The sequence below is a fragment of the Falco cherrug genome, chromosome 6, assembly GCF_023634085.1.
Source record: "Falco cherrug isolate bFalChe1 chromosome 6, bFalChe1.pri, whole genome shotgun sequence".
Classification (NCBI taxonomy): domain Eukaryota; kingdom Metazoa; phylum Chordata; class Aves; order Falconiformes; family Falconidae; genus Falco; species Falco cherrug.
This window is the reverse complement of record NC_073702.1, coordinates 59,393,935-59,420,358: the sequence shown is the minus strand read 5'-3', so window position 1 is coordinate 59,420,358 and position 26,424 is coordinate 59,393,935. Positions and strand designations below refer to the sequence as shown.

Sequence of the window (26,424 nt, the reverse complement as noted above, 5' to 3'; positions counted from 1 at the left end):
GATGAAATGGTAATCCAATTTTAATGCATCCTGTCTGAAACTGAGAGTTGCATTTTTGGACGAGCTTTGGATAATGAAATTGTAGACAACAGTTTAGAATTCTCCATTTCCAGGGAAAAAATGTGAACATTCTGGTTGGAGAATTGGTATCTTTTAACTTAGTAACTTGTTGGCACTGCAAAGCTATGCAATGTTGTTTGAAAACTGCCATGAAAGGAAACCTGCATTTTTGCCTCTGTGCAGTATCTCTGTTCACCCTATCCCTCTGCAGACCTGCACGCCCCATTGCCTGGACAGGTATACTGATATACCACTAAGGATAGTCAGTTCAGATGTAGCTTCTTGCAAATGCTGGCAGAAGCCAATCTGGAATTAAAAATTCATAGATTAGCTCAGGTTCTTCTGGGAAATTGTCAGTTTGGGTGATACACAGAAATTACATGGAAGGCATAAGATCTGGTATTTACTTACCCTATTTGACTTTAGGTCTGCAAAATCAGTCTTGACATGTGACTGTAAAACATGGGTTCTCCATGTAGGAATACTATATATTTATCTTTCCCTGCCTTTCTGTGCAAGTTTTGAAGAAGGGCTAGAAAAGGAACATGATGAATATGTTTTTCTCTTGTGCATCATAGTAATTAATTTCTTGATATCCCTCCCTGAATTACTTTTAATTTAATCTCTCCTGTTTTCCCTGCTCCTCGTTTTTATCTTATTTCTATGGTTTCTGCCTCGTCATTGTTTATTTCAGTCCTTGTCTTAACATTATCCTAAGGTTTCCCTTCCTTCCTTCAGCTATGAAGGAAAGGTCAGATAGCACAAGAGGTCACATTCTAGTTGGATAAAACAGAACAAATAAGTGTAGCTCCCCAAAGGCAATTCTAGATGAGGTGCTATTTAGCCTACTTCCATTTGGAAGTTGGTCAGGCACGACAGAAGGGGTGGGGGGGTGCAGAGGAGCGGTCTTATAACTACTGATGTTCCTCTTTGAAATGGCCTCAGGGCTGTGGGAGGCTTTTTGCATGATGGAAGGCATGGTGGCAGTAATCCTGTGGTCAGTGGTCTTGGGCACCAGAATAACCTCACTAACAGAGGGTGACTTTAGGATGAAGGAGGTACAAGACGAGATGCTGGTGTGGCATTTCGTCTCCTCCTATACAGTCCCTGGCCAAAGACTTCTGCCTTCTGTCATTTGCATATGGAATTTTTATGAACAGTGTATTTCCCGCATTATTTTTATTCCACCAGCATTATCAAAGTATTGTTACTATATTTATGCACAGCAGTTTGCAGTATAGTGTTTTTTCCATTTGTCTGTAATCTTAATCTAATAAGACATTCACAAGCTGCCTGGAAAATGGATTTTTTTTCCCCTATGGGAATTTCCATAGAAGAAATCGCCATCTGATAATTGCCTATTGTAAAGAATGATATTAATCACAGGGAAAGAAAACACTACAGAAAAACCTACTTCTACCATCTTTTCTTACTGTTTTTCTGGCTTTGCCAATTTGGAAAACAGCATCAAGCTGTGAAAAGTTCCCCCCTTTTTAATATCTCCTATTACAAATGAAGTGTTACTTAGACTTAAAAAAGACAGTGTTGGTAGTTGAAGATAGAATTGTCCTTGGAAAACAGCATTTTTCAGTTCCTTTTTAAAATTAAAGCCTTCATTTTTCCAGTTTCAAACTAAACACATGAGCCAAGGGGAAGAAAAATACCCCAAACTCCACGCCCCTGTCAAAACAAGCAAAAATTGCTTAAAGAATTTCACACAAATTCTGATTAAAACTTTTAAAAAAATCAGCCCCAAACCTCTTTGAAGTTAATTTGCAAGAATAAAGTAATTTCAAGTGACAATGAGAAGTTTTTTACAAAATATTTTTTTTTATCAAGCCTATCTAATTAAAAAATTGAGAGGGATCTGAGCACTTAATCCAAATAGTGAAAAAACAAAACCCATGTGGATCTTTAATTTTACTATATATATATAAACATGCAGACACATGGTCAGATGGCTTTTAAATCCCTGTCTACCTAATTAATTTAACCATTGTATGAATAGCATATTAAAATGAAAGTTGGAAGATTATTTGAAACTAAAACAGCTACTTCAATAAAAAGAGCAATATTCTCACTGGATGGATACCATATCTCTTCTCATTTCATTCAATTTAATGTATTCCTATATGAGCAGTAAGATAAAATGACTAATAGAAATGAAAAGGAGGACTGCCAAAAGTCAGATTGCGTCACTGGAAGTTTCTTAGCAAAATGACAACATCCAGTTCTAGATAATTAAATCTTATTTTGTAGGAATGTCACTGAATGATGTTAATTTGCCTTTAGGTAGTGCTCTTTTGGTTGAACACAGTAACAAAAATTTATTTGGGCACTCTTTGTCTTAGAAATGGTTCAGCATTGTTTAATAAAAATGAACCTCTCAAGCTAGGAGAGCACGTCGTAGGCTTACAGAGGGAAACCACTAATGCAGCTATTCCAGGGATCAAATGAATTTTCACCACCATTGAAACCTGGAATTTTTTTTGAATCTCAACTTTAAAGAGCTTTTACACAGAGGGACAGAGGTGAAGTCCCCTGTTGTTACAGACAACCTGAAGCTTAGCTTCCTCATCATTTAGTAATCTTTGTCTCAAAATAAGTTAGGTTGTCCTTTGTTTTGAAAGGGTCTTTCCTCACCTCCCTCGTGTGTTTATAGATAGCATCTGTCTTCCAGTATTTGTTTTCATAAACAAAACGATCCAAATTCTTTTAGAATCCACAGATTCACGTTTCCATCTCTTTCTCGTCCTACCATACCACTGGATTGTGTCCCAGTCTAAGGCCATGCCTTGAGCACAGGTGATCAGTCTTGACACACAAGTTATTTTGTTTTGAGACACTGCAATTACCCTTGTCATGGATGGATGCCTGCAGGAAGTTTGCTATTAGGAATGCCTTGTTTCTTCATACCCTCAGTGAAAGTTACAGTTTGGGAGCAAGACGGGGGTTTACTTCCCTGATGTGGACAGCAGTGGCTCTTGGTTCCTCTGGTAATTCAGCTTTTGGTGTACTAAGGAAGTGAAATATTCCTTCAAATCAGAGCCTTTTCTTGCTGTAATTTTCCATAGTTTCCTCTTTAACATGCTAGAAATTGTTTACTTGTGCTGCATGTTGCATCAGGCAGAATGTTTCAGTGTCCTTTTAAAGGAGCTTTCCATTCTAAAAATACTATTTTGGTTCATCCTAATGTTTTTGTGGTTTTTTTCTCCCTGAAGTGCTCGACTTTTTGGAATAGCTGGAGGAGACCTGAATTTATTATCTTCAGGAATAGCTTAAGTGATGTTTATGATATTAATAATTCAATATGCTATCTTTGTACTTGTAATTTTTGTTATGAAAGTACAGTTTTCACAATTTGACTCTGTAGCCTCTTGTCGCCTGCAGATGCTGTGGCCTGAATTCATCACAGCACTCAAGTGCAGCCTTAAGTAAAGCGTGTGAGTGTATTCATTATATTTATTTAGAGAGTCCTTTGGAGGATGCCTCTAATGTCCGTAAAACCAGTTTCACTGCCCCTAAGGACAGCAAACCCTCAAACATGACCCCGGAGCATATGTGCCCCAGCACTCTCGTAGTGTTAGCATGTGGCAAGGTGTTTCTCGGTGGGCTCTTCGCAGGTGATGTACAACATGCTTGTGAGGTTCTTATGTGGCTGGGCTGCCAATGCACTTTTGGAGCCACAGCGGTCCCAGCAGCTTCTGAGCCTACATTTCTAAGAACTGTGCACACAAATTTGACTCCAGTACTGATTTCAGCTGTGGGGGCTGATTCTTTAAAAGTAGACTTCAGAGGTTTACATGTAGACACGATACCCAGGGAGTGGAGGGTGATGTGGGCTTTAAGAAGTTCTTTAACTTTTCGTATTTGGTAACGATGAAAAAGGTGGGTCATTTTTATTATCTCTATGGTGACTGTTCTGACACCACTAAGACTCACACTGATTTTCATTAGGAATTTGGCACTTCCCTCTCTTAGGTGCTGTTGAAAATGTCATATACTGGTTTTGCTGTTATTATGTGTGCTGCAGTTATGAGTGCTGTAAATTATCCTGGCCACAGCAGAGCGCAGGTCCTCCTATGAAACTCTGAGGGCTGGCCTAGGGTATGGCCAAGCCCAGCCCAGGGTGGGATGTGGTGCCTGGCAAGTAGAGACCTGGCTTCTTAGCGTGTGCCAGGGTGGTAGCAGGCAACGGCATCAGGGCCCTTGGAGAGGATGCTTCTGGAGACAGGTCATATAAATGATGTGTGGCAGAGAGGTAAAACTGCTGTGCTGTGAGTGAGCAGAACCATGTCATTAGAGATGGAAACCTGGTGAGAAAGTTTGCTTGGGATCATTCTCCAGTGCTGGCTTACAAATGTTAGAGACTGCCATGCACTGGTAGTATCCCTGTCCTGCAAGTGGTAGTAGCGGTCTGCCTCTTCCTCGGCAGCCCACAATTGCCACTTTTAAGCTGTGTATCACAAGGACTGTGGTCCATAAGAGTAACTACCTGCTTGCCAGTGTCTGTGGTGTGGCCGTGTCCCAAACTGTGTTCATCAGACGCGTGCTTAGGTTGTCTTCTGCTGCATAAACAGAGGTTATTATGAATGCTAAAAAAAATCCACACGGTGTATATATACAGTTAATTCTTTTTAGTGGTTTGGTAATACCCCATCAGATTTATTACTTTTCCAGTCAAATACACAGCTTACTTCATGGCTGATCTCCTTTTCTTACTGTTTTTTGGCATGGGATTCCTTTTACTTAGAATTCATGTGATTCATGGGCTACAGACTTTTCTGTTGAGTACAATATGTCTTCAAAGGCAGTTGTGACTGCCACCAGACTTGTGACTTAATCTATGTAAAAACCACAAGAATCAATGATTTGGAAGAAATTCCTACCTGCTGTTTGTGTAGGACAGCCATCTGTCTGGCAGATTCCCATGTGGAAGTCAGATATGTCTGAGAAGAGTCAGACAACCTTCTGACATGAATTTCTCCAGCAGCTGTAGTTGCTTATTCCGCTTTTTTTATTTTCTCACCAGGTGCTGTTGAGATTGGGTTTTGGATCTGCATTCAGCAGCTTTTGAATTCTAGTTGCAGAACTGTGTACAATGCAGGGTCATTCTGATCAAATCACCCTTTCTCTTTCCGGGCCCAAATTTTGGGGGGTCCTAATTACACTTTAGAAAGCACTCCTGAATTTGGGCACCTCAGTTCAGTCACAGAAAGTGATAAATACCCAACTTCTTTAGTCCGTTCTGGAAAATGCTTTTAGAATTGCTGAAAAACACTGAGACAAATTGCCTTTTAATATCAAGTGGCATCTTCTGTTTGAGGCTCATTCCACATATATTCATGATCCTCCACATAAATGGTTTCCAAGATGTAGGAAAAGATAGTGGAAGTGTTAAAGTGGTACTTTCTAAAGCAACTCCTTTTATCTGCTTGAAATTTAATACCTTTGTAAAGATACTGAGTATTGACAAGTCATCCATTCCGAGCCTGTGGTAGAATACAAATACCTTTGGCGCTCTGCTCTGAATCTGTGTGTGCGCACAGCTGGTTGCCTGCTGAGATCTTTTCATTCACAAATTTTCCTCAGTTTCTGTGTGAGACATTTTCTTGAGCAATAAAGAACAAATATTTCAAAACTTTGTGCATGCAAGTTTTGGGGCACTTGTATTAATTCAAAAGCTTACAAAGTCATGCAGGAAGGCATGTGGCCAGGAATGGCTGGTTTGCTTTGCTGTCTTCCCTAGTGCCTACATTATAAAAAGTGGTTGACTCTCAGGAGGCTTAGCACAATTACCATTTCAGAGTTAACTCTGAAGAGATCTTGAAAGACATCTGGGTGAAACTAGAAAAGATGTCTTCTGCAGCTCTAGTGTATGCTCTTTTGTGCATGGTACAGAGCATGCTGCACTGGGCTTTTCTTCTGGAGCAACAGCCATGATAATCCAAAGAAACACAGCCTTCTGTAGATGAATGGTATCTCCTGCAACTAAAGGTTAAGGTGGCATCCAGTGATTTATCCTTCCTAATGGATTAGTTGGATTGCTGTGATAGGGACATAATTTACTACTTTTTGTACATCAGAGATTATGTTCTCAAAATGGTGTTCAGGGATTTACGATATTGAACAGGGTGAATTACATGTCAAATTATCAACTGTCCTGTGGCATTTACTCAGCGCTGACAGGAACTAGGCATTTAGCAAGATGAGGCTTCTGTAACACAGTCTTTCAGTAGGATTGCTTTATTTCAAGGCTGTTGTTAATCAATTGTTTCTGGAGAAAATCTGTAAAATAGACTGTTAATTGCATTGACTGTTGTGCTGTGGCCAGCCAGATGTAAGTGGTGCATGTTTGTAGCTGTCATCCTCCCTGCAGATCATTGTTAAGGTATTTCCTCCCAGATGGAAAATGTCTCATCTGCTGATCCACCAAGCTGCTGCACTTTGGAGGCAGGTGACACCCTGATGTAAAGACCCCCTGGGTTAGGCGTGCCTGCCAGTATGTGAATCGTACATTTGAGAGGAGCAAGTGACCTCTTCAGGCTTCATTATTCCCACAGATCTGGACACATTCACAGAACTAAGGAGGTTTCTAGGCATACGCAGTTTTTCAAAGTATGCTCCTGTCTGGAGACATTTCATGAAAGATTTCCTTCCTACGGTTCCTGCCTTCCTTATCTGACAGTTTTTGATTGGTTAATATAGTTTATGATTTTTTCTTGGTCATTTTTTTGCTGTGTGCTGTATGACCTTAAATCAGTGTGCTTCAAATGGTGCTTTGTTGTTTATATCTACACTGCTGGATGCTTCTATATGGCCTGCTGTCTTGCCTCTGGAGGAGGCAAAAGATGTCTGTTTGCACAGAGTGCCCTGGCTAATCGTTTGATTGCCTCCTTTTGAGCCTCTGATCCCACTGACGCAGACCTGAAGCTGCCTTTACTGCATCCACAGAGGAGGAGGAGGAGGAGGATGAGGCATAGCTGGGAAGCACATCCTTGTTTGTACCTGTATTGTCAAACAGGAGTTGCTGCTGCTGTGAGCAACCCAGTTTTGATTTAAGTGACTACCATGGATGCCTAGAGTGGATTAATTTAGTAAGTCTGTATACCTAAACACTGAGAAGGTTCTGACATAACCCATGAAAACAAAAGGGGACGTGCATCGATTTACAGCCTGTTTACACCTCTTGCTTCCTTGCTCAGTGCTGTAACTCTCGGCAACATGGGAGATGGCAGCTGCTTGCTGTGTTGTTTGTGCACATGATCAGCCAGGCAAACAGAAAATGAGGACACACGATGAATTTGGCAATAGTATTTCAGGACAGAGTGGCTGCCCTCTTCAAACAGTCAAACCCTCTGGCATATTCTCTTGACTTAGAAATCGAAAATGCAGATCAGAATCTTTCCTAGTCTGCCCCTTGTGTTTTCCAGCAAGAAAAAAGAAAAGTCATTACTTCAATACAGATATGCTATCCTTACATTCAAGCTCCCAGAAGGCCCCTGACTATGTGACAAGAATTACTGTCATGGATATTGCATAACAGTTTATGCATAATGTTTAATGCATTCTCAGTTTTATGAAATATGGATAATATTGGAGACATTTTGAACAGTAGTTTAGATTTACACTTTTTTTTTAAGGTGGAAACGAGGAATGTTTCTAGTGCTCTTCAGTGACACTGGAAGAGTTGAGATGGTTACCATTAAAAATGAATAAAATCCATAGAAGTGGAAAAGAGAAAAATATATTGCACAGATGAATTATGGGCAAATCATCAATGTTTAAAGCATTCCTGAAAGTTAGAAATGCCGTGCCTTTATTTGAATACCATAGCTGTCTCAGCACGCTTCCTCACTGCTCTGTCCAGGCTGAGGTGCTCTTTGGTGCGGAACGTTAGAACTCAACTGACAGGTCACAATTTTGAAGAATGCTTCTTCTTGTTTAAGATTGATTATTAAAATGAAAGCATTCAGAAGGAAAAAAAAAAAAAAGATTTGGTGCATATGCAACTTCTGTGAAGAGTCAACTTACATTGTATGCATTTGTTTTATGACATACAGGACAGCTTTCCAGCTCGGTTTGGAGGAATACATTTCGTCAATCAGCCGTGGTACATCCATGCCCTCTACACAGTTATACGGCCCTTTCTAAAGGAGAAGACACGAAAAAGGGTATTCTTCTGTTTAATTGTCTATTATCTGGCAGTTGTAGTCAGCAGTTGTATCATGCTCTAATAAAGTAGATATACACAATATATCAGCTTGCTAGTGGTGGAAAGCATTTGAATACATCTGCATTGTATCTTTAACTGATTTAGAAACTTATACAGCATTATCCTTTAAGGACACAGCCAAGCAGTGCACTTAAATGTATTTTAAAAATGTAAGCATATGCTTTCTTCTGGGGTTGTATAAAAAATACTGCCTGCGTTACCGTTCATATTAAGATTCTATTTAATTCAATTCTATTCAATTTCTGTTAAAATTATTTCTCTCTTTCTTTAAGAACAGAGGTAGTGAGTATTAAGTCCTTTTCTAGTGTGACTTCCTTGACATTAGCATGAACTAAAGTACACATCTGGTATATAGTAGTTTGCAAATACTGATTTGGATGAAAGCCAATGAAAGGAAATTTGTGTGCATGCATCTGTGCATAAGCATGTGCAGTCTCTGAGATGTTGCTGAATTTGCATCAGTGCAATTAAATTAGAGGTTGGTGGTGATAGCCCAGAAGATGGTGTTATTTGTATAATGGGAGATTTGTCATCCAGGAAAACACAATCAGCATCACATACAAAGCCACTATGAAGAATGTGAGATTTTTTTTTTTATGGGTTCAGCTCTGAGCAGCTCTGTATTTTCTCTCCTCAAACACAGTCTAGAAGGCCGCAATGATCCTTGTGTTTAGCTGTTTTTTACTGACAGATTATTCTTGAGAGGCCTCTGGTATTCACAGATTTTTGAACTATAGATCACACAGCCTTTTATGTAATATCTGTTATAAATATGCAAACGAAAACACTTTTTGCAGGATTCAGTTGCACTCTGTTGACTACAGCTTCAACAAAGAACATTATAGTGCCAGGTATGTTTGAGGCCTTTTTAAGTCAAGTGCTGCATATGCATAACCAGGTAGTAAAGTACAGCTCATGGGCGTGTTACAACATGAAAAATAAGTGACAAGGCAGTTGAACATGGATGATTATCAGTTAACATCTAAATTTTTATTTAGACACCCAAATCAGTGGCATATATTTTCAGAAATGCTGACTTTTTACAAACATTTTTTGTCACTATTGAATGCCTATAAGAAGTAGTTTGGTTAAGTATTGATTTAGAGTCCAAATCTTAGTGTCAGAATGTTATGCCCAGCACATAAAATTTAAAATCAGCTTTAAGAAAGTCCATTAGAGGGAGAATGAATGATTATGAAAAAATCCAAACCCAACCCCCAAAAAATTCTCTTCTGAATTTTATCAGGCTCATTATTTATCTGTTGTTTATCCTGAATTATTTTGTATTTTTTTAATGTGCCTGGTAGGTTTGCAACTGATGGCTATATTCAGATAAATATAGTACTAGGCATGTATAAAAAAATTTGCTAAGAGCTAAAACATTCAGTTGGAGAGGCACCATAAAACAAATTACGCTGGCCATTAGTATTTGCTCTTTGACAGAAGGATAAATTCCTTTCTGAGATGAAAGAACATTACTGTGTTTGCATGGTCATATTAAGCTGCCTGTCTCCACAGCTGACTGGAAGATGGGCTGAAATAAGCAATACAAGACAAGCATATATATGGGCTTTTTCTCTTTCTGCCTTTTGAATTTAGCTCTTGATAAAATCATGCTAGGGGTATAGCTGTCCAGAGGAGTCCCTGCAAGGTTAAGTGGAATGTGAATGGATAGTGCTCGATGTCTGTCTGTGCTCGCATCCCTGCCTGCCCTGTGGGGAATGAAAGCCAGCATACAGTTGTTAGGAGGCAACATCCTACCTTGCCTTCTTGGCTGCTTCTGTGCTAGTCAATTAAATAGTGTTGGGTGTTGCCATTCCTGCTGTTTAATTATATGGACACTTTTCTGGCAGGGCACGGGCCGGTGCCAGCTAGTGCTTTCTTAGACATTGCCCAGGAACAGTTTGGGGATGGCATGGACCAGTGAGCAGTATGGGTGAGGTGACCTGAAAGGAGTTTAACCATATGGATGTGAACTGTGCCATGGCACTTGCTCCTAGTCCCAAAGGGTGGATCCTGGCCCATCTTACTTGCTAGTCTAGAAATAGGTGCTGTGAGGTGTCTGTGTAGCCGTACCCAAGAGCAGATGTTTCCTCCCAGTGGAAAGTCTGCAGATCCCTAGTGTCTGTTGGGAGAAGGCTGTCCGAATCCAGAGGTGCTCTGTTTCTAGTGCTCATTGGTCACACATACCAGATCTCTGCGGAGAGACAATAAGGTTAAACACAAACATAAATACAAGTATTCATATACATAGATGTTATATTATTACACATATTTATATATAAATTTAAAGCATTTATGAAAATCAGTCTGCCAAAACATTGATGTAAAATACAAAATAGTCCATCAACTGCTCCCTCATTGTTGTCACAGAAATTATTTCACTGTTTTTACTTACTTTATCTATTGTCAAGTATGGATGGTAGTTACTAGTACCACCATATTAAGAAAGAAAATCTTTCCAGTGGAGTTTTCAGTACACTGCACTATTTATCTTATTGATAGAGCTCATGGCTGGATGCTGAAAGTCTATATGTATTCCTTAATGTATATGGTGAATGTTAATTTTATTTATTATTTATGTTCTTAATTTGTTCCCTTAATTTAATCCACAGGGTTAGGGAGAGCAAATCACAAGAGACAGGCAGTCTGTATCTACTCTTCCATCCATGTAGTTACCAGGTATCAGTTCTTACCCTCTGTAGGTCCCTTGTACTGCAAATATTTTAGGTCATTTATGCTTTAACCACTTTGTAGGTTTATGAACATAGTATGACCATGCTTAAGGCAGAGGCAATATGTTGCCTCAGTGGCCATCTCTGTTAGCTCAACACAGCCAGGAGATTGAAAATGTACTATATCCTCTAATAATGATGATGTAATTTGGGCTTTGACAATTTCTGTGATACCGCTTTGTTTTTACCTGCATGTGTACATACAGATATTCCTGCATGGTAATAACCTCAACAGCCTGCATCAGCTAATACACCCTGAGATCCTGCCTTCAGAGTTTGGAGGGATGTTGCCCCCCTATGACATGGGGACATGGGCAAGAACACTGCTCGACCATGAATATGATGATGACAGTGAATGCAATGCGGACTCCTACAACACTCCTGCAAAGGATATAGAAAAGGACCTCTCTCCTAAATCCATGAAAAGGTGGGTTAAAAGTACTGTGGTCTTCTGGTATTGTCATAAGGTTAACATTTGCCTCCCTCCTTTTTATGAAGCTGCAGGTTTATGATATATAAGGGACATTTTTTTTTCCTTTCTTAAGATCACTGTTGATTATAGACCATAATGTTGATTATTAACCATGTGAGTTGTGAGCTCAGTGCAGCTAATTATTTCAGTGGTGCCATACAGGCAGTGTCTACAGTACTGTGTTTGGAATAAGCTAATATCCCACCCCAGCCTACAGCGGGAGACAGCAGTAACTGGAATGAGCCTCAGTGCAGAGGGTAAACTGGGGACAATTATCCGGCTGGGTGGTGATGATAATAACTCTTAGCTTCCTCGATCTCATAGCCCAGTGCCTGGTATCCACCATCCTGTAGGTGCCAGGACATTTACAGCATCTGAACTGTCAGTCACAGTGACTGCACACAACACAAGAAAATGTAATGAGGAGAGAACCGGGGCAAAAATCAGTGCCAAAGCATCTTGGCGTTCTGATATTCTTTTTGAGAAGATCCAGTATAATTGCTCACTGCATTTTATCATTCGAAATAAAGTATAGGAAGGGGTTAGTTACCTCTCCAGTAGCTATGGAAGCAGTGAGGTGATTCACTTCGGAGGGGTAAACCTGGTCCGACCTTGCCAGGGCAGTAGAGGAGAAAGGGGAAAGATGACAGCAGGATGATAGAAAAGGTTGAGCAGGACAGCAAAAGTCAGAGTGCAGCTCATAAGTGGTAGGCCTAGGAATGACTCAGAAAAGAACAGACAGGACGGAAAACAATATGTGAAGTCATTAAAATAAGTCAGAGTATGCTAAACTGAGAATTCAATTTCAGGAGATGGCATTTGATGCAAAAGGGAGAGAGAGTCTGGAAGCAGATGAAACAGGATAAAGTATTTTCAGATTCCTCATCGAGGAAGATGGTTTTGGCTGGAAAATGTTGCATAGCTTGGGGAGGACAGTGAAGTCTAAAAGGGAGATATTTTTTGGGAAATAGAGAGGAAACAAGAGGAGATTGCCATAGGAATAAAAAAAGAAAAAAAGCAGTGAAGTTTAAGGATTTTGTATTGAAAAAACCCATCAGTTCATTGAAAGGGAAAAGTGAGGGACTGGATGGGAATGAAGTAGGATAAGGAGAAGTTAAAAAGGGTCCTGAAACCATATGACAGAGATGCAATTAACACAAGTATTTGAGAAAATGGGACAATAAAGAGCCAAGGGAAGGGCAAAAGTGAGCAATATATTTATATATGGTTTGCACATAATACAAGAATTATGAGTCAATAGAGAAGCTGTCTTGGAGAGAAGAGTGGAATTTAGGAGCTGAAATGTCAAAGTCTTACTGTTGCAAAATGAAGTAATGAGAGTAAATAGCTTCATCCAAGCATGCAACAAAAAACCATGAGAAGGTCTGTGACAAGACCCTTTGGAGCAGACTTTTCCAGACTATCCTGGGCAAGCGCATTATTAAATGGAAAAGCAGTGGATTGACCAGATTAGTCATTCTTTCTTGAATTTTTATTCTCATTTAACTTGTGCTTGAAAAATCCTTCATGCAGAATTACACTTCAGTGTAAGATTCAAATTGACGTTCTTTCAATCTCAGTTACCCGACACAGTAGGAGAAATACTGCAGAAAATAAGCATGTTGAAATTTGTATCTACATAATATTGAGCTGAAACTTCCTGACCTTCTCACATTCTTTTTCAGTTAGTGTGTCTGCAGCACCTGCTGGAATCCTCCTTCCCTGCTGTTGGGTATAAAAAGTACTAAGTAGACTTACTGTGCTAGTACCAAATAGAAGAGAATGGTGATAAGATGGACACAGTGTCCCAGGACTTCCATGTATTAAGTGCACAGACTGTTAAAACAGAAATAGAAAAGTTAAGGTAAAACAGATAAACTCTATTCCATTAAAAATCAAATTTAACTTGAATTTGGAACCTAATCGATTGTTTCGCTCAGTTTAAAACCACACTCAGTGTGGTATGTTAGTACAGAAGAAATTACTTAACATATAAAAAACCATGAAAATAAGTCAATGAAAAGTACTGAACTTTTTAGAACAAATTTCACAAGTGCCTAGCAGACCTCCAGCAATTATCTTGTCTCATTTGGTTTGCCATTTTAAAATTAGTTGTTCTGAAAGAATATCCTTCTTAAACCAAAACTCTGCTGAGAATTTATTTCTTACTCATTTTTTGCCCCTGTATGAATCACTGACATTCTTCTAGATCTCCTTGAACCTTTAGTGAATTGGGTGACCTCTACTTGAAAGGAAGGCTGTTTGTGAGAAGGGTAGAGGAGGTAAGGAGGAATTAATCTCACCTGTAGCACAAACTTCTGGGGAGAACATGTTCACATCACATGGCACCGTTCAGCTGTCTCAGCATGTTTGGCCTGCGGCTGTGTCCCCCCGTGGCTCTCATGGCTGAGACACCCAGCTGGAGACCTGCATCCTCTTCTCACCTAACCCTGCAGGGCAGATGTCTGTTTATCAAATCTGCAGTGTGTGGCTTTGGTTCCTCACCTCTGCAGTGGGACTTTGTAGCACAACTTTGTCCTACTGTGTTTTGTGAGAATTTATTCAGTAATGTCTGTTAAGTTATCTGGCAGATGTAGATGTAAGGTGCTATAGACTTACACAACCGTTTTTCCTTTTACATACCTTCGTTCCAGAATTGCTGCTGAAATGAATGAAACATGACAGTAAATGTTGATTTAAAACTGAATGAAAAATATTTCTCCTTCTTCTTCAATGCATTTAGGCTCCTGACCTTACAATCCATAGATCAGGGTCTGTGTAGTTCCATTTTCACATCTGCCTTGGCGTTGTGGAGTTTGGAGCCCTTGGCCAAATTTATGGCCAAAACTGCCTTATGGGGAATTTGAGGGCAGGTTTGCAGCCTTTCCGGCTCCCCTTCAGTTCCCCAGATGAGAGCTGGAAACCTTGGTTGCTCAGACATTGGCAGCTGAGGAAGAGGCTCAGTCTCCTATTAGTACTGACATTTCGTTGGGAATCCTTTGAAATTAATATGCTTCCACAGCATTTTTTATCTTGATGAACTGGAATTTTCAGGAGTAACAGCTTTTCACCAGTAAATTTTCAATCAGCTTTGCATTGACACGGTACCTTGTGAAGATTTTAAAGGAGCATTTTTAATTCAGTGGTTTAGTTTTCTGCCTGAGGAACTGACCAGCTTTCTAGATGACGGTTATTGTACAGTATTGTAAGTTTTAATTAAAAATTTGAATTATGTTTATCACAAGAGAGAGCATGAGACTTTTAAAGCTAATTTTCTTGATTTTAGCATTAGTAAGAGAATGTGGTAAGTAATACTAAAAAATATCCTTGTGTTTAAAGTTCTCACCTATGCTTTAATTCAGATACTTTTTCTTCTGTTTTTGAAGGTTTTCTTTAGATTTTTTGAGAAAGACCACGTTGCCTCCTGCTATCAGCCTCATTCATTTTTTTCAGTAGAGGATGCCAGTTTATAAGAGTGGGGGATTGACTATGTATGTTTGTCTTGGGAATGTCAGAATTTGTAAAGCTTTTTCTCTGTGCTGTAGCCCCCCAAATAGGCAAATCTGTAGCCATGCTGCAGTCTCAGTGTGCTTTCACTGGTCAGAAATAGATACTTACATTGTAGAGTTGTCACATGCTCTAGCCATTTCAAATCTTTACAGAAAGGAAGAGAAAGGCATTTCTAGCATGAGGTTCTTCTCACTAAAGGAAACGTCTAACAAGGGTTGCTTTTACCGAACCCTGTAAGACTTCAAATTTTGTTTTTAATGCAGCATTTTGATTTTTCTGGGGGTTGGGGTTTCCTCTTTTTCCCTCACACGTGGCTGTTGCAGGGTATCAGTACCAGTGTTATGCATTTATGCTGAATCAGAGAACCTGGAAAAATTTTACAGTCATCATTGAATTTACCCTTACCATCCTTCTCTGCTCTGTTTAGTTGAGCTGCTAAGTGAGTTTGACAGATGTGTCCACTGCTCCAGAAATCCTGCTGGCCATGGCAGGATTCCCCAGGGTTGGCTTAGGATCTCATACTGTTGCATCTAAGTGCTATTTAGAAAAGAAGCATCTTGTGCTTCCAGCTAACACATGCTACTAATTGCAGTGTGCCATTAGCCACCTGGGTGGCTGAGTTGTATCGTCTTTATCACCCTGGTGCCATGTAACCCTCTAGCAGAGAGAGTCATTAAGTCAGTACAAAAGGCAGCTTAGTTCTCATGCCCTCTGTTGTGTGCGGAGGATGCACCCTGTTTTACTGTTTCACCAAAGAAAAGAGAATCCACTATATCTGCAAACCAGCACTGAGTCCTTTAAAGCCATGTAATCACTCTGTATTTTTCTGAGGGTATTTTCTGACCATTTGCAATGATCAGATGCTTGGATAATGTTGTACCATTATTTTTAAGCCCTGGCAGAAATGTCAAATAAACGGAAGAAAGCTGAGGTTTACCGTCATTTGTCTTGATCTAGAAATGTCAAATAAACATGTTATCCCCCTGCAGGTCTCAGTCGGTTGTGGATCCTGGGGTGCTGAAACACATGGATAAGAACGAGGAAGATAACATGCAGCCTTTGCTTTCACTTGACTAACAGTTCCTGAGCGTCGGACATGAACTGAGGTGGAAGGCATTGCCTCTCAGCAACAAGCAAACCATTGGGAAAGAGTGTACTGGCTGGAACCCTATTTACTCATGTTAATGTAGCATAATGGCAGCAGGCATCAAGTTTTACTGTTCTGCCTGAATTCTGGCTGCCCTTCGGTGAAAAAGAAGAGGAGGAAAAAGGAAAATAAAAATAACAAAAAATAAAGAGGAATCAATAATTTATTCTGTAAGTGCCAACTTGTTTGTAAATACAATATAATCCTCTGATTTGACTTTGTAAGTTATGGTAAACAAATGCTATGGAAATGAGGGACTATTAAATATGTCAGTGAAGTGCACCATAAAAAAGAGAAAAAAAAAGTGTGCATGCACGCACACATACACACACACACACAAAATAACACATACTGGACAAATAAAAATATCAAAGCCAATTAAATGTTGTCCTTCTCATAGGAAGCCATATTGCAGCTAGTGTATTGACTGCTGTTTTGTTTTCTCTCTGCAATGCTCATGTAATGTGCAAAGATAAAGAGGGAATACAAGAACTTGGAGATGCTGTAATCAGTAGAATATTTCCTAACTGTGGGAACTGATTTCCCAAATAACATTGTGGTTTAGGGTTGTGAATTAGCATAAATCATGTAGCATTGTGAAAAAGATAACAGATGAGCTGGAACCAACTCTTTGATAGCTTTGTTGTTGGGCTGTATGGCTCTGTGAGGTTTCTTCCTTAATTTTCATTTACAGTTTGCAAATAACCAGGCTTGTTACCCTAATCTGGGTGCTGTAATGTGGGACACACTGGGATTACTTCTCTTGCATTTTGGGTGCATGTGAAGAATTTTTCCAGAACTCTGTTCTCCCTTGGAATGAGGCAGTAGCCCTCCAAATACAGCATAATAACCATTGTTTGAAAGTAAAGCCTGGCAGCAGAGGTCAAAACTTAATCACTGAATCCTGTGCACTGGGAAACTGGATACATATATACATTTCTACCAATCTCTGACAAACATACAAGGTGACATTGTTAGACAAGTATATTTAATTGAAGGTTTATACAAGAAATCATACTTATTCAATGTACTTAGATATATTATAGATTGTGTATTGAGACAATGTCATTATTAATATAGTAAAACTTTCCATAGAACAACAGCATTCCACTCCAAGCAAGGATTAATATGAATAAGTTGCAGTCAAACATCTCAGCCTATGTGTTTAGGACAATTTTGTTTTTGTTGTAGTGTAACTGTATATATTGAACATGTGCCATAATAGAGAAATACATTTTACCTCAAAAGGGCAACAGGTTTCACTAGGGATTGGGTAAATCAGCTGAAACGCAGGGGCTGTGCCATCTTTGTGTGCTGACTGACGCGTGTGCAGCCTGTTGTATGCTGAGGCAAGAATGTCATTTCTTGTTAGGACTTAACAGCAATCTGTGTGAGAAGACACAGGGTGCCTGCCAAGACATCTGAATAGTTATTGTAAGAGCGTGTCTGGGCAACGCAGGGTTTAGTTAAGAATACACTGACCACAGCGGAGGAGACAGTTCCCAGGAGCCCCACCTCCCAAGCGCCAGAATTTAAAGAATTTCTTCCATCACTTCAGTGACCACTGAAGTTTCAAAGTCACCAGTTGCAGGTCACCTCTCCTCGCCCAGGGTGACTGCAGCTGTAAGAGTTAGTAGGCTGGGGTGAGTTAAGAGGGAGTGGAGAGTGAAACCTGGAAGTGAGTCGTCTCAGAGTTTAGCTGTAACTCCTGTGGGGACAGCTTTGGCGTTTCTCAGGGCTGAGACTACCCTGTCTCTTCCAGCATCACCCTTGATTAGCCCAGGCAGCACACAGATAAAGCTTTCCCACATCGCAGTTCGTTAGCAACGCTGATAAATAGCGTATGCCCCACCACCCCATTGCATTGCAGGAATTTGTCTGAACAAGTCATCGCCTTTCTGCTCTCCTAATTCTGTTTTCATGGTATGTGTTATGAAATGTAAAGAGAAAAGATACGGAGCCTGAACATCTTTTCAGTCTGTCCTGCAAGTTTTCAGTAGTAGAAACTGTTGTAGTACCACTTGTATGGTTTAAGAAACTTGAAAGATTAGTGAATTCTTAGATACAACTTTATTCAGTCCTGTTTTTCACATTCCTTGTAACATCATGCTGGATAGGGGAGATGTGTCTCAAGGGTTTGCATAAGTGCCATATTTGAATGTATGTTATATATGCCCACACTTATGGATAATAGAATAGTATATTGCCATCAATCTGATTTTTAAGTCCTTATCAGATAAAACTCTAATATCAGTAGAAATTTTCTCCTTTTAAGGGCTTCAGGATTTAGTCAGTATTCCAGATGTATGCAAACTGTGACACAGTGGTGATCAGAATCTTCATGGATGCTTTTGGATACGTGGGCCAAATGGTGTAAACCAGAATAATGCTGATTTTAGAGTACACCAGCTGTCTGGTCAGAAAATGCAAATGCCTCTTACATACCCACAGACCATCTTTGTAGGAAAGTGTGCCTGCTCAACTGTCTGAAGCTTAAGCTTCATCAGTTTGTTTTGTTTGCAAATCCTTTATTTATACACTTAGTTGTAATTTATGTAATGTTTTCTGATGCCTGATTTCAGCTTCAAGTTAATGAGTATTAATATATTCTTTCCAGAGAATGAAAGTAGGATATATTCTAATTTTGTGTAACTGAGACCTCATCCTTCACCACAAAGAAAACTACTTTTTCAGTAAGATTTTCACTTTTAAAGAGTTGGGCTACAGGTCTTCTTGGCTGCAGCTTTTATTTTGCTGAAGCAAATTCTGGCAGTGCTAACTGCAGTTGTGACATCGGTTAAGAACATGGAAATGTGTAAGAAAAATAATTATCCTTTACATGCTCTCGGTATTCTTTGAAGGCATTTATCTTTTACACATCAGGGTGAACAAAGGATTTTCGCCTTTCCCTTGCTTCTTGTAGAAAATCTTTGTAGGTAGGTCAAGTTTTAATAGATTAAATTTGGACTGAAAACTTTTTCCAATCTTTATTATCATAGGAATTGATGTCTAATTTTTATAGCAGAATTGAAGTGCTAAAAATGGATTTCAAATGCTTGGGAGGAATTCCTCTTAATTTCTTACCTTTGTTGTGTATTGGGTAGTATAAACATTGTTGTAATTATGCATGCCAATATGCATATAAAACAAATATCTTGCAATACGAGGAACTTAGTGGAAAAACTAGATACACCTGTCCAAGCAACTAAGTGAAAAAAAGGGGAAGAAAAAAAAAAAAGTGTAAAAATTGATGTTTCAGGCCTTTGGCAAAATCAAAAAATATCCCCTTACATGATGTCTCTTCCATGAAACATATGTTTAATAATATATGGAAAAATTTTGGAAACTTCCATGCCCAAAGCCTTCCTGCTGTAATCAGAGATGTCAGTAGTCTCTTGGCTTTATAAAGACAGGTATCAGTCCCACTAAGGTCCAAGAAATACAAAGGCTCCCAATAGTTATTAGTTGTAAAATAGCTTTAAGATGTCTTTACAGAAATGTAAATTTACTGTATAGCATATTTAAAAAGACGTTTTGCACTCCACAAACATGCTATGCCTAGTAACAAGAGATATTTGTAGAGACATACATAAACTACACATGGAATTAAGGAAAACAGGAGTAGAAGGGACCTCAATAGGTCATTGATACGTGGAGGCGCAGATTCACTTTAACGGCTCTCTTAAAGAATTGTTTTAGCTCGGTACCTTGCATGCAATGCTCTTTGTATTATTTAATCACAGTCACAGCAAAGCCTAAGCACATTACCTGACAAAATTGTAACCTGACAATATTTTGTTTGTACCTTTTATTATTTACCTGTTCTGTTTGGGAAATTAAAAAGTTTGCTATATGTCAGAGCTACCATTTAGAATTACCTGCGAAACACATTGCAATAAGCATGGGTTATGTCCCTGTTATATTGTCCTTGTTATTATCAGCATATGTGTTCATCAAGATTTTTGAAAAAGTCATATTTGAAAGAGCATAGAAGAGAGAAAAATTCAAAATCAGGCTTCAGGATTTTGTTTAGAATATTAAAATGGGGTGGAGGCACTGAGTTTGGTTTTGATAATCTTTATTTGCCTATGGGGAATGTCCTGCTGAGTTATCAACAGAATTGGGTAGCAGGACAAATTTGGAAGGTAAATATCAATATGAAAGGCAAGAACAAAGGTCTCAAAGGATTGTACTGAAAAATCACTTAATCATGTGGCTAGCTGTGTCGTGTCCTTCTAAAGCAAGGCGTTTTTCACGTAGTTTATGAGCATTTATTTGTGGTGCTGAGGATAGTACTTTTGTCCACAAAGTTGAAAGCACACTGAAATCAAGAAAATAAGTTACTGCATTTCCCAGGTAGCAAAACAGAAACATAGCTGCTTAGAGACATTATGAAATCTTGAAGACATTTACATTGTGTTTATATACAACAAAAATGACACTTTGATCACTCAGTCTGGTTTGAACTGCAGGAGAGAAAATAACGTGTCGCTGTTTTGTATAAGAAGAATGTCTGGTTGTTGATTCAGTCATGCCTAGTTTTTTTAGAAACCTATCTAAATCTTTTACCATGAGACTTTTAGAAACCAGGTGTGGTCTGCTTTCCTGTGGAGTTAAATCTGAATGTACATTTTACCATTTCTGCTAAGGAAACTGTGAAAAGGGATTATGTCCCCCAAATGAAATGCCTGTCTCCCTTGTATAATGATGGAAAGAAGACCCCCAAAAGGAAATCTTGGCTGCACAGTAAAGAATTCTGAACTTGGTCAGGGAGGATCTCCTTTTGAGGGCCTTGAAAGATACTTACTTCCCATTAACTATACAAGGAATGCTGGCATTTTATTTCAGTGAATATTTATTTATTTCAGTGACCACAAATGAAAATGCAAGCTGGGCAGATAGGACTCCACATCTTGTATTGCCTTGTAACCTTGAACCATCCCATGTCAAGGGTCTGTATTTAGCACATTGACTTGAACATACCCTTCAGTCTGCTTTTCAGCTTTCAGTTGTGCAGGAATGTTTTCCTGTCAGCTTTGGGATCTTAATTTCTTCCCTTCATATGGGTCTGTTGCCACAAAACGGCATTGACCCCTGTTGGATTGCACAATTTGAAAAGTGATTTTGTTGTTAAAATATAACAACGTGTGGTATGCTGCATAGTGGTGAAGTTGAAACATAGGTCACAAGGCTCCCCCTACTTTGTCACTCGTTCTCCAGTGCTCTGTGTGTGTAAACTGCTTTAAACTGATAACAGACATGTCAGACTCGCATAATAGGAGTTTAAAAAGAGAGAAAAAAAAGTGAGTTTCTGCAGTGCGTTGAGAACCTGAGTTTATGGTATCACTGTGGAATCCAAACAGAGAGGAAGCACTGCACACAGGCAAAATAGAGACACCTCCAAGGGAAGATGCTGATGTTTCCATGTGGTGCGTATTTTTGTTAAAACATGACCAAAGTATTTTGTCTGTGGGGACCATGATCAGCCTGTTGTTTCTGAATCGGTCACTTACAACTAGTCCTCTCTAATAAAGGTGTAATAAAGCTTCCTTTTGCTTTCAGTGGAGAATTCATTTCCAGAGAATTGGCATGTCTGTCAATTTGCAGCAGGCAAGTGGTGGGGGTTAATTACAATTTTTGTCTGATATGGAAATGCTTCTGTGATTCCTTAAAGAGGCTGCCGCATCATGAGCAACACACAGCAGTGCCTAAAGGCAGGCATCTGAAATCAGGTCCCTTGGTTAATAAAAATTTAAGGGGAGAAAAAAGCAAGGGAAAAGATAATAGAAGATGATAAAACACAATAATTAAAATAAAAACCAGAAACAAGGCTGCAAATAAAAGCCATATGAATGGCAAAAATGATGTGAGGGAAGTTGTATGGAGGCTTCCAAAAAAGTGAACCAGTAGTCTATCGTGTGTTCCCCATCTACGTTATGAGCAGAATTCCCTTTTTTCACATGGTCTACCTTGTACAGCCATGGTGGAGTTTCCTGTGTCTATAGAGTTATGATGTGAAATTGTAGGTGCAGTAGTTGAGCTTGTGAACATGGTTTAATGGATTAGTGCATGCCACCAGATCTTCATCTGGAGATGGGCCCCAACCAGGTACTCAAAGGAATATGTGAAATGCCATGTCCTGCCTGGCTGAAGAAGTCATGCAGGGAGAGAAGGAAAGAGCTGTATGTCCATAAGTAATGGTGAAATGCCTATGGAGAAAACAACAGTGAGGAGCTGGAGTGAACTGATCTGTCATTTTAATATCAGGATGAGGGAGGCTTTCACTTGCCCTGTAATGTAAGAGAGGGCTTACATACCCCACCACACATCTGTCATCAGAAAGGAGAGAGAGCATCTTTCTCTCTTGCCAACACAAACTTGCTTTTGATGTATTTAAACCTGATGTATATGTCAGGTCTAAACAGCCTCTGCTGCTGCTGTTTCCACAGTGGTTCTTGGGATGTGGGTACCATGTAGCATTCAGGAGCTGGAAAGCTAATGTTCAGCAGCCTGTCCATAGGAAGAGAAGAGAGGGATGTATTCTGTAAGTCCCTGCTGCAAAGATCATGTGGGAGAATTCAGTGCTTGCTCAGATTAAAGCCCGTCTTGCCCTGACATCAATATTGGTGCCTACTCTGTGTAGAAGGCTGTGAGTGTAAGCAGCGTGGGAATCTCTCCTGTGCACCTCGGTGTCTTGCGCTAATTGTGCAGCCTTTGAGCTGTAGCTGGTGATCTGTGTTCTGTGTCTTTAAACAGTTCTGCTGGTGATGTTAATTGTATCCATTAGTCACTCAGAGTGGAGATGATTTAAAGGAAACTGACAACTTTAAGCATTACAATTAATGTCTAAAAATATTAAAATGGTGATGGTTATAAGTAATGCCTAAGATTATGATAACTAAAGAGTTTCAGGGTTTGGTTGCATTGTATCCTTGATGGGACTTAGTGTATAATCACTTTCCCTTAAATACAGTTTTCCCTGAGGTTCATGTGCATCTTCCATGCATCAGTGGCAGAAGGAATTGAATAGTAGAAAATGTGACTGTAAACCTATTAATATATTCAGAGAGGTACATATAGAATACCTGACACTATTAAAAAAAAAAAAAATGTCTCTTTTAAATCATTTAGTTCTCTAGCTCTTTCACCCTATGGACTGTTGTATGAAATGTGTCCTACAAAACTTCCCCAGTCTGCATCCTGTCTTCTCCTACTCCCTTGCATTCAACAACATCCTGTCTTCTGTCCATACTTTATTCTATGAATGACTGGAGAAAACTGTAAAAAACCCCAACACCCTGATAATCTGCAGACTAGAGCTTGAGGACCACTATTTTAAATATTTCCCTTGTACAAATCTCTGGTAACAGGGTGAAATGGAAAATGAGAGCAACAGCTGACCTCATCACAGAGGAATAATAATAATAAAAAAGACTCTGGCTAGGAGTCCGCACAGGTGTAGACAGACAGTCATCTGAGACAGCTCTTGTCATTTAAGATGCTACCTTCCCCTGACTGTTAGTTACCACTCTTCAGGTAGGGACTACTGCCCCAAAATTTAAGCAACAGCAGATTATGGAAGTGCTCCTGTCCCAATGAAGGTTGTGCACAACTCACGCTAACTTTGTTGATTCTGCACTCATGCAAGTGTAAAAGCACTCACGTAATCTATTAATACAACTCTGTTACGAGAATACTGATTAACAGCTAGCTATGGCGACATCTAAAATTGCTAGATTGGCTATCTGTGCCTTAAGGCTCTTGTGTTCTGTAATACTTGCATAGCGGTAACTACTGAATAAATTTTCTTTTCATGCAGCAATCTACTGTGGAGCCTTATGGAAAATACTATAGCAAAATATCAAAAATTCAAAAATTAAATTACAGGAGTAATTTGCAAACAGTGCTTGTATCCTCAGGAGAAAATTTGTTTGTTTCTCAGTTTAGTACTGTTAGGACTCAGGGGGTCTGAGATTTGTAAAGCCAGGACAAGTCTATCAATCACGTTCTCTCTATGTATAGTTTCAATAACTATTCTCTTTTCACAACTTGTCAGTTTGAATTTTATTCTTGGACCTAGTAAGATGGTTACTTTTGGTCTGTTGTGTTCCAACCTAAAATCTGAAGATTAAGCAACTTTGTGAAACATGTCACTCTTTATATTGTATATTTAAATATCATCAGTTCTCTGTGATCAATGGGCTGCTTTGGAGAGTACTACTACTTTAAATCATTGTTGATTACTGAGGAAGAATGACATTCTGTTAAATAAAATATGACCAAATGAAAATTAAAATACATATATATTTTTGTGTTTGTACATGGGAGTGTTTGTCTGGCTTGCTTGTGCTGAAATATGTGTGGAGGACATTGGACCAACTGTACTTGATTTTTATCAAGGTTTTGAAAGAAAAATAAGAAATAACTGAGTGGTGTATCAGCATGTAAGTTTTTTTTCTGGTAACACTGAACGTCTCTTGCTGCCCAACAGTAAGTTTTAGAGAGCTAACATATTCCATATTTACAATACTGTTTTGAGCTGTCACTTCTTGGAAGTCTGCAGGTCGTGAATGTCCTCACAGATGAAGATCAGGCAGAGATGTAGCACAAGAAAAGCTCATTTTTCTCTCAAAAATATTTTCTACTCTCATGCCTCTTAACTTCTTCTGTGCTGTGCTCCCTAGAATCATCTCATGTATGTTGACTTTTCTTTTGATCCCACATCAGGGAGAATTGATATTAGCTCCTCACAGAGATGTCTGTATCTTCAGGGAAATGTTGCTGTTCTCAGGAGAGAGTAACCAGGGTAGAACCGACTGTGATGCTGAAGTGGTGTCTGCAAAATGACCATATTTCATTCTAGATTTTATTTTTCTTGGGAGGGAGAGACCCAGTAAATGACAGTCATGTGTTTGTGTGCTTCTCCAATGTCCTTTCTGTAGTATTCCTTACTTTAGGCACAAGAACATTTATTCACATTCTCTGTACATTTTCCATATCTTAACTTTGGTTTACACAGATTTTAAAAAATAATAAAAAAAAGGCCACAGTAGCTTTTTGTTTCACACATAATCTCAGTGGTATATTCAGATGCATTCCTTATGCCAGTTCTGCAAAGTGTAACTTCCCAAGAGGAAGTACAGATTTCCCAATTCCTACATTGAAAAAAAGTAATTTATGGTTTCTCATCTATGTAGGAATGTAGTCCTTCAGCTCCCAGGTGCTGCATTGTTGTATGTAGACAGTAGAAAATAAAGTATTTTGTCTCATTGCCTGCATGTGCCTTGACAGTGCTGGTTTCATTCTCATGAGCTGAGTAGTGAGGAAAAATAGCATTTAGTCTTCTAGACATGTACATATGGTTGGCTGGTCAAAAGCCCTTCTAGTACCTGAACCCTGACTGACAGTGTCCCTTCCCCTCTGGATAAACTACCAGGCTGGCAAGCAATCTTTCTTCCCTTCATCCATCAATTTAACTGTTGAAAACTCTGGAGGTTAGCAGCTGAGAAAGTGCATATGTAGCAAAAATATGCCGCACTGGTCAAAAGGGAGACAATTTTCTTTTACACTATCATTCTCTTCTATTCAGAGCTACAACTTTTAAACTTTTGTCTTTGTGAAAAATTTAACACCTTGCCTCTTCCCAAGTTTACAAAAAGATATATTTATTAATGAAATATCATTGATTAAATTTTATTTCCAGCAGTGATAATGCTAGAGGAAACAGTTAATCGTATTATTTGATAGCAGCATTTTTCATTTCAGACTATGGAAAGAAAAAAAAAATTGACGTGATTTCTTAGTAAACAATGGAGTGAGAATCACTGATCTTACTGTATGTTTCTAGAACCATTGCATAAAGCTTAATCCTGATGAAGAAGCTGTAAAAATACTGATCTTAATGACACCCCCCCCAATTTTTCTTTTAGTTTGATATATTAACTGAGAATTTATAAAATTCTAATATGAAATATGAAGCTTTTAATTAGTTTCTAAATTAACACCGTGGTGGAAAATGACAACATATTCAAAAACTTCACAATGCTTTCTTTTTTTTTGATGAGCATAAACTTTTGTAGTTCAGATCAGACTATCAGAAACCAACAAGAAAATACACTGAAATCTTAAAGTGCTCAGAATAAAGCATGAGGTACAATTGTGCATCATACTATCAACTGGAAATTTTTTTGCTGTTAAGGCTTTACATTATTATTATTAGACACTTTTAATGGTCATATAGCAAAGACCTCAAGGAGAAATAAAA

General features: G+C 39.0%; 1 protein-coding gene across 1 annotated transcript in view; it reads left to right on the top strand.

The window, feature by feature from the left end:
* CLVS2 (clavesin 2) overlaps nucleotides 1-24,480 on the top strand; it is a 59,706-nt gene extending 35,226 nt beyond the window's left edge. The window contains exons 3-5 of the mRNA XM_005443761.4: nucleotides 8,124-8,234; nucleotides 11,238-11,458; nucleotides 16,003-24,480. Coding sequence (XP_005443818.4) covers nucleotides 8,124-8,234; nucleotides 11,238-11,458; nucleotides 16,003-16,090 — 420 coding nt within the window. The 3' untranslated portion in view covers nucleotides 16,091-24,480. The remainder of the gene's footprint in view (nucleotides 1-8,123; nucleotides 8,235-11,237; nucleotides 11,459-16,002) is intronic.
* Nucleotides 24,481-26,424: the final 1,944 nt, after the last annotated feature.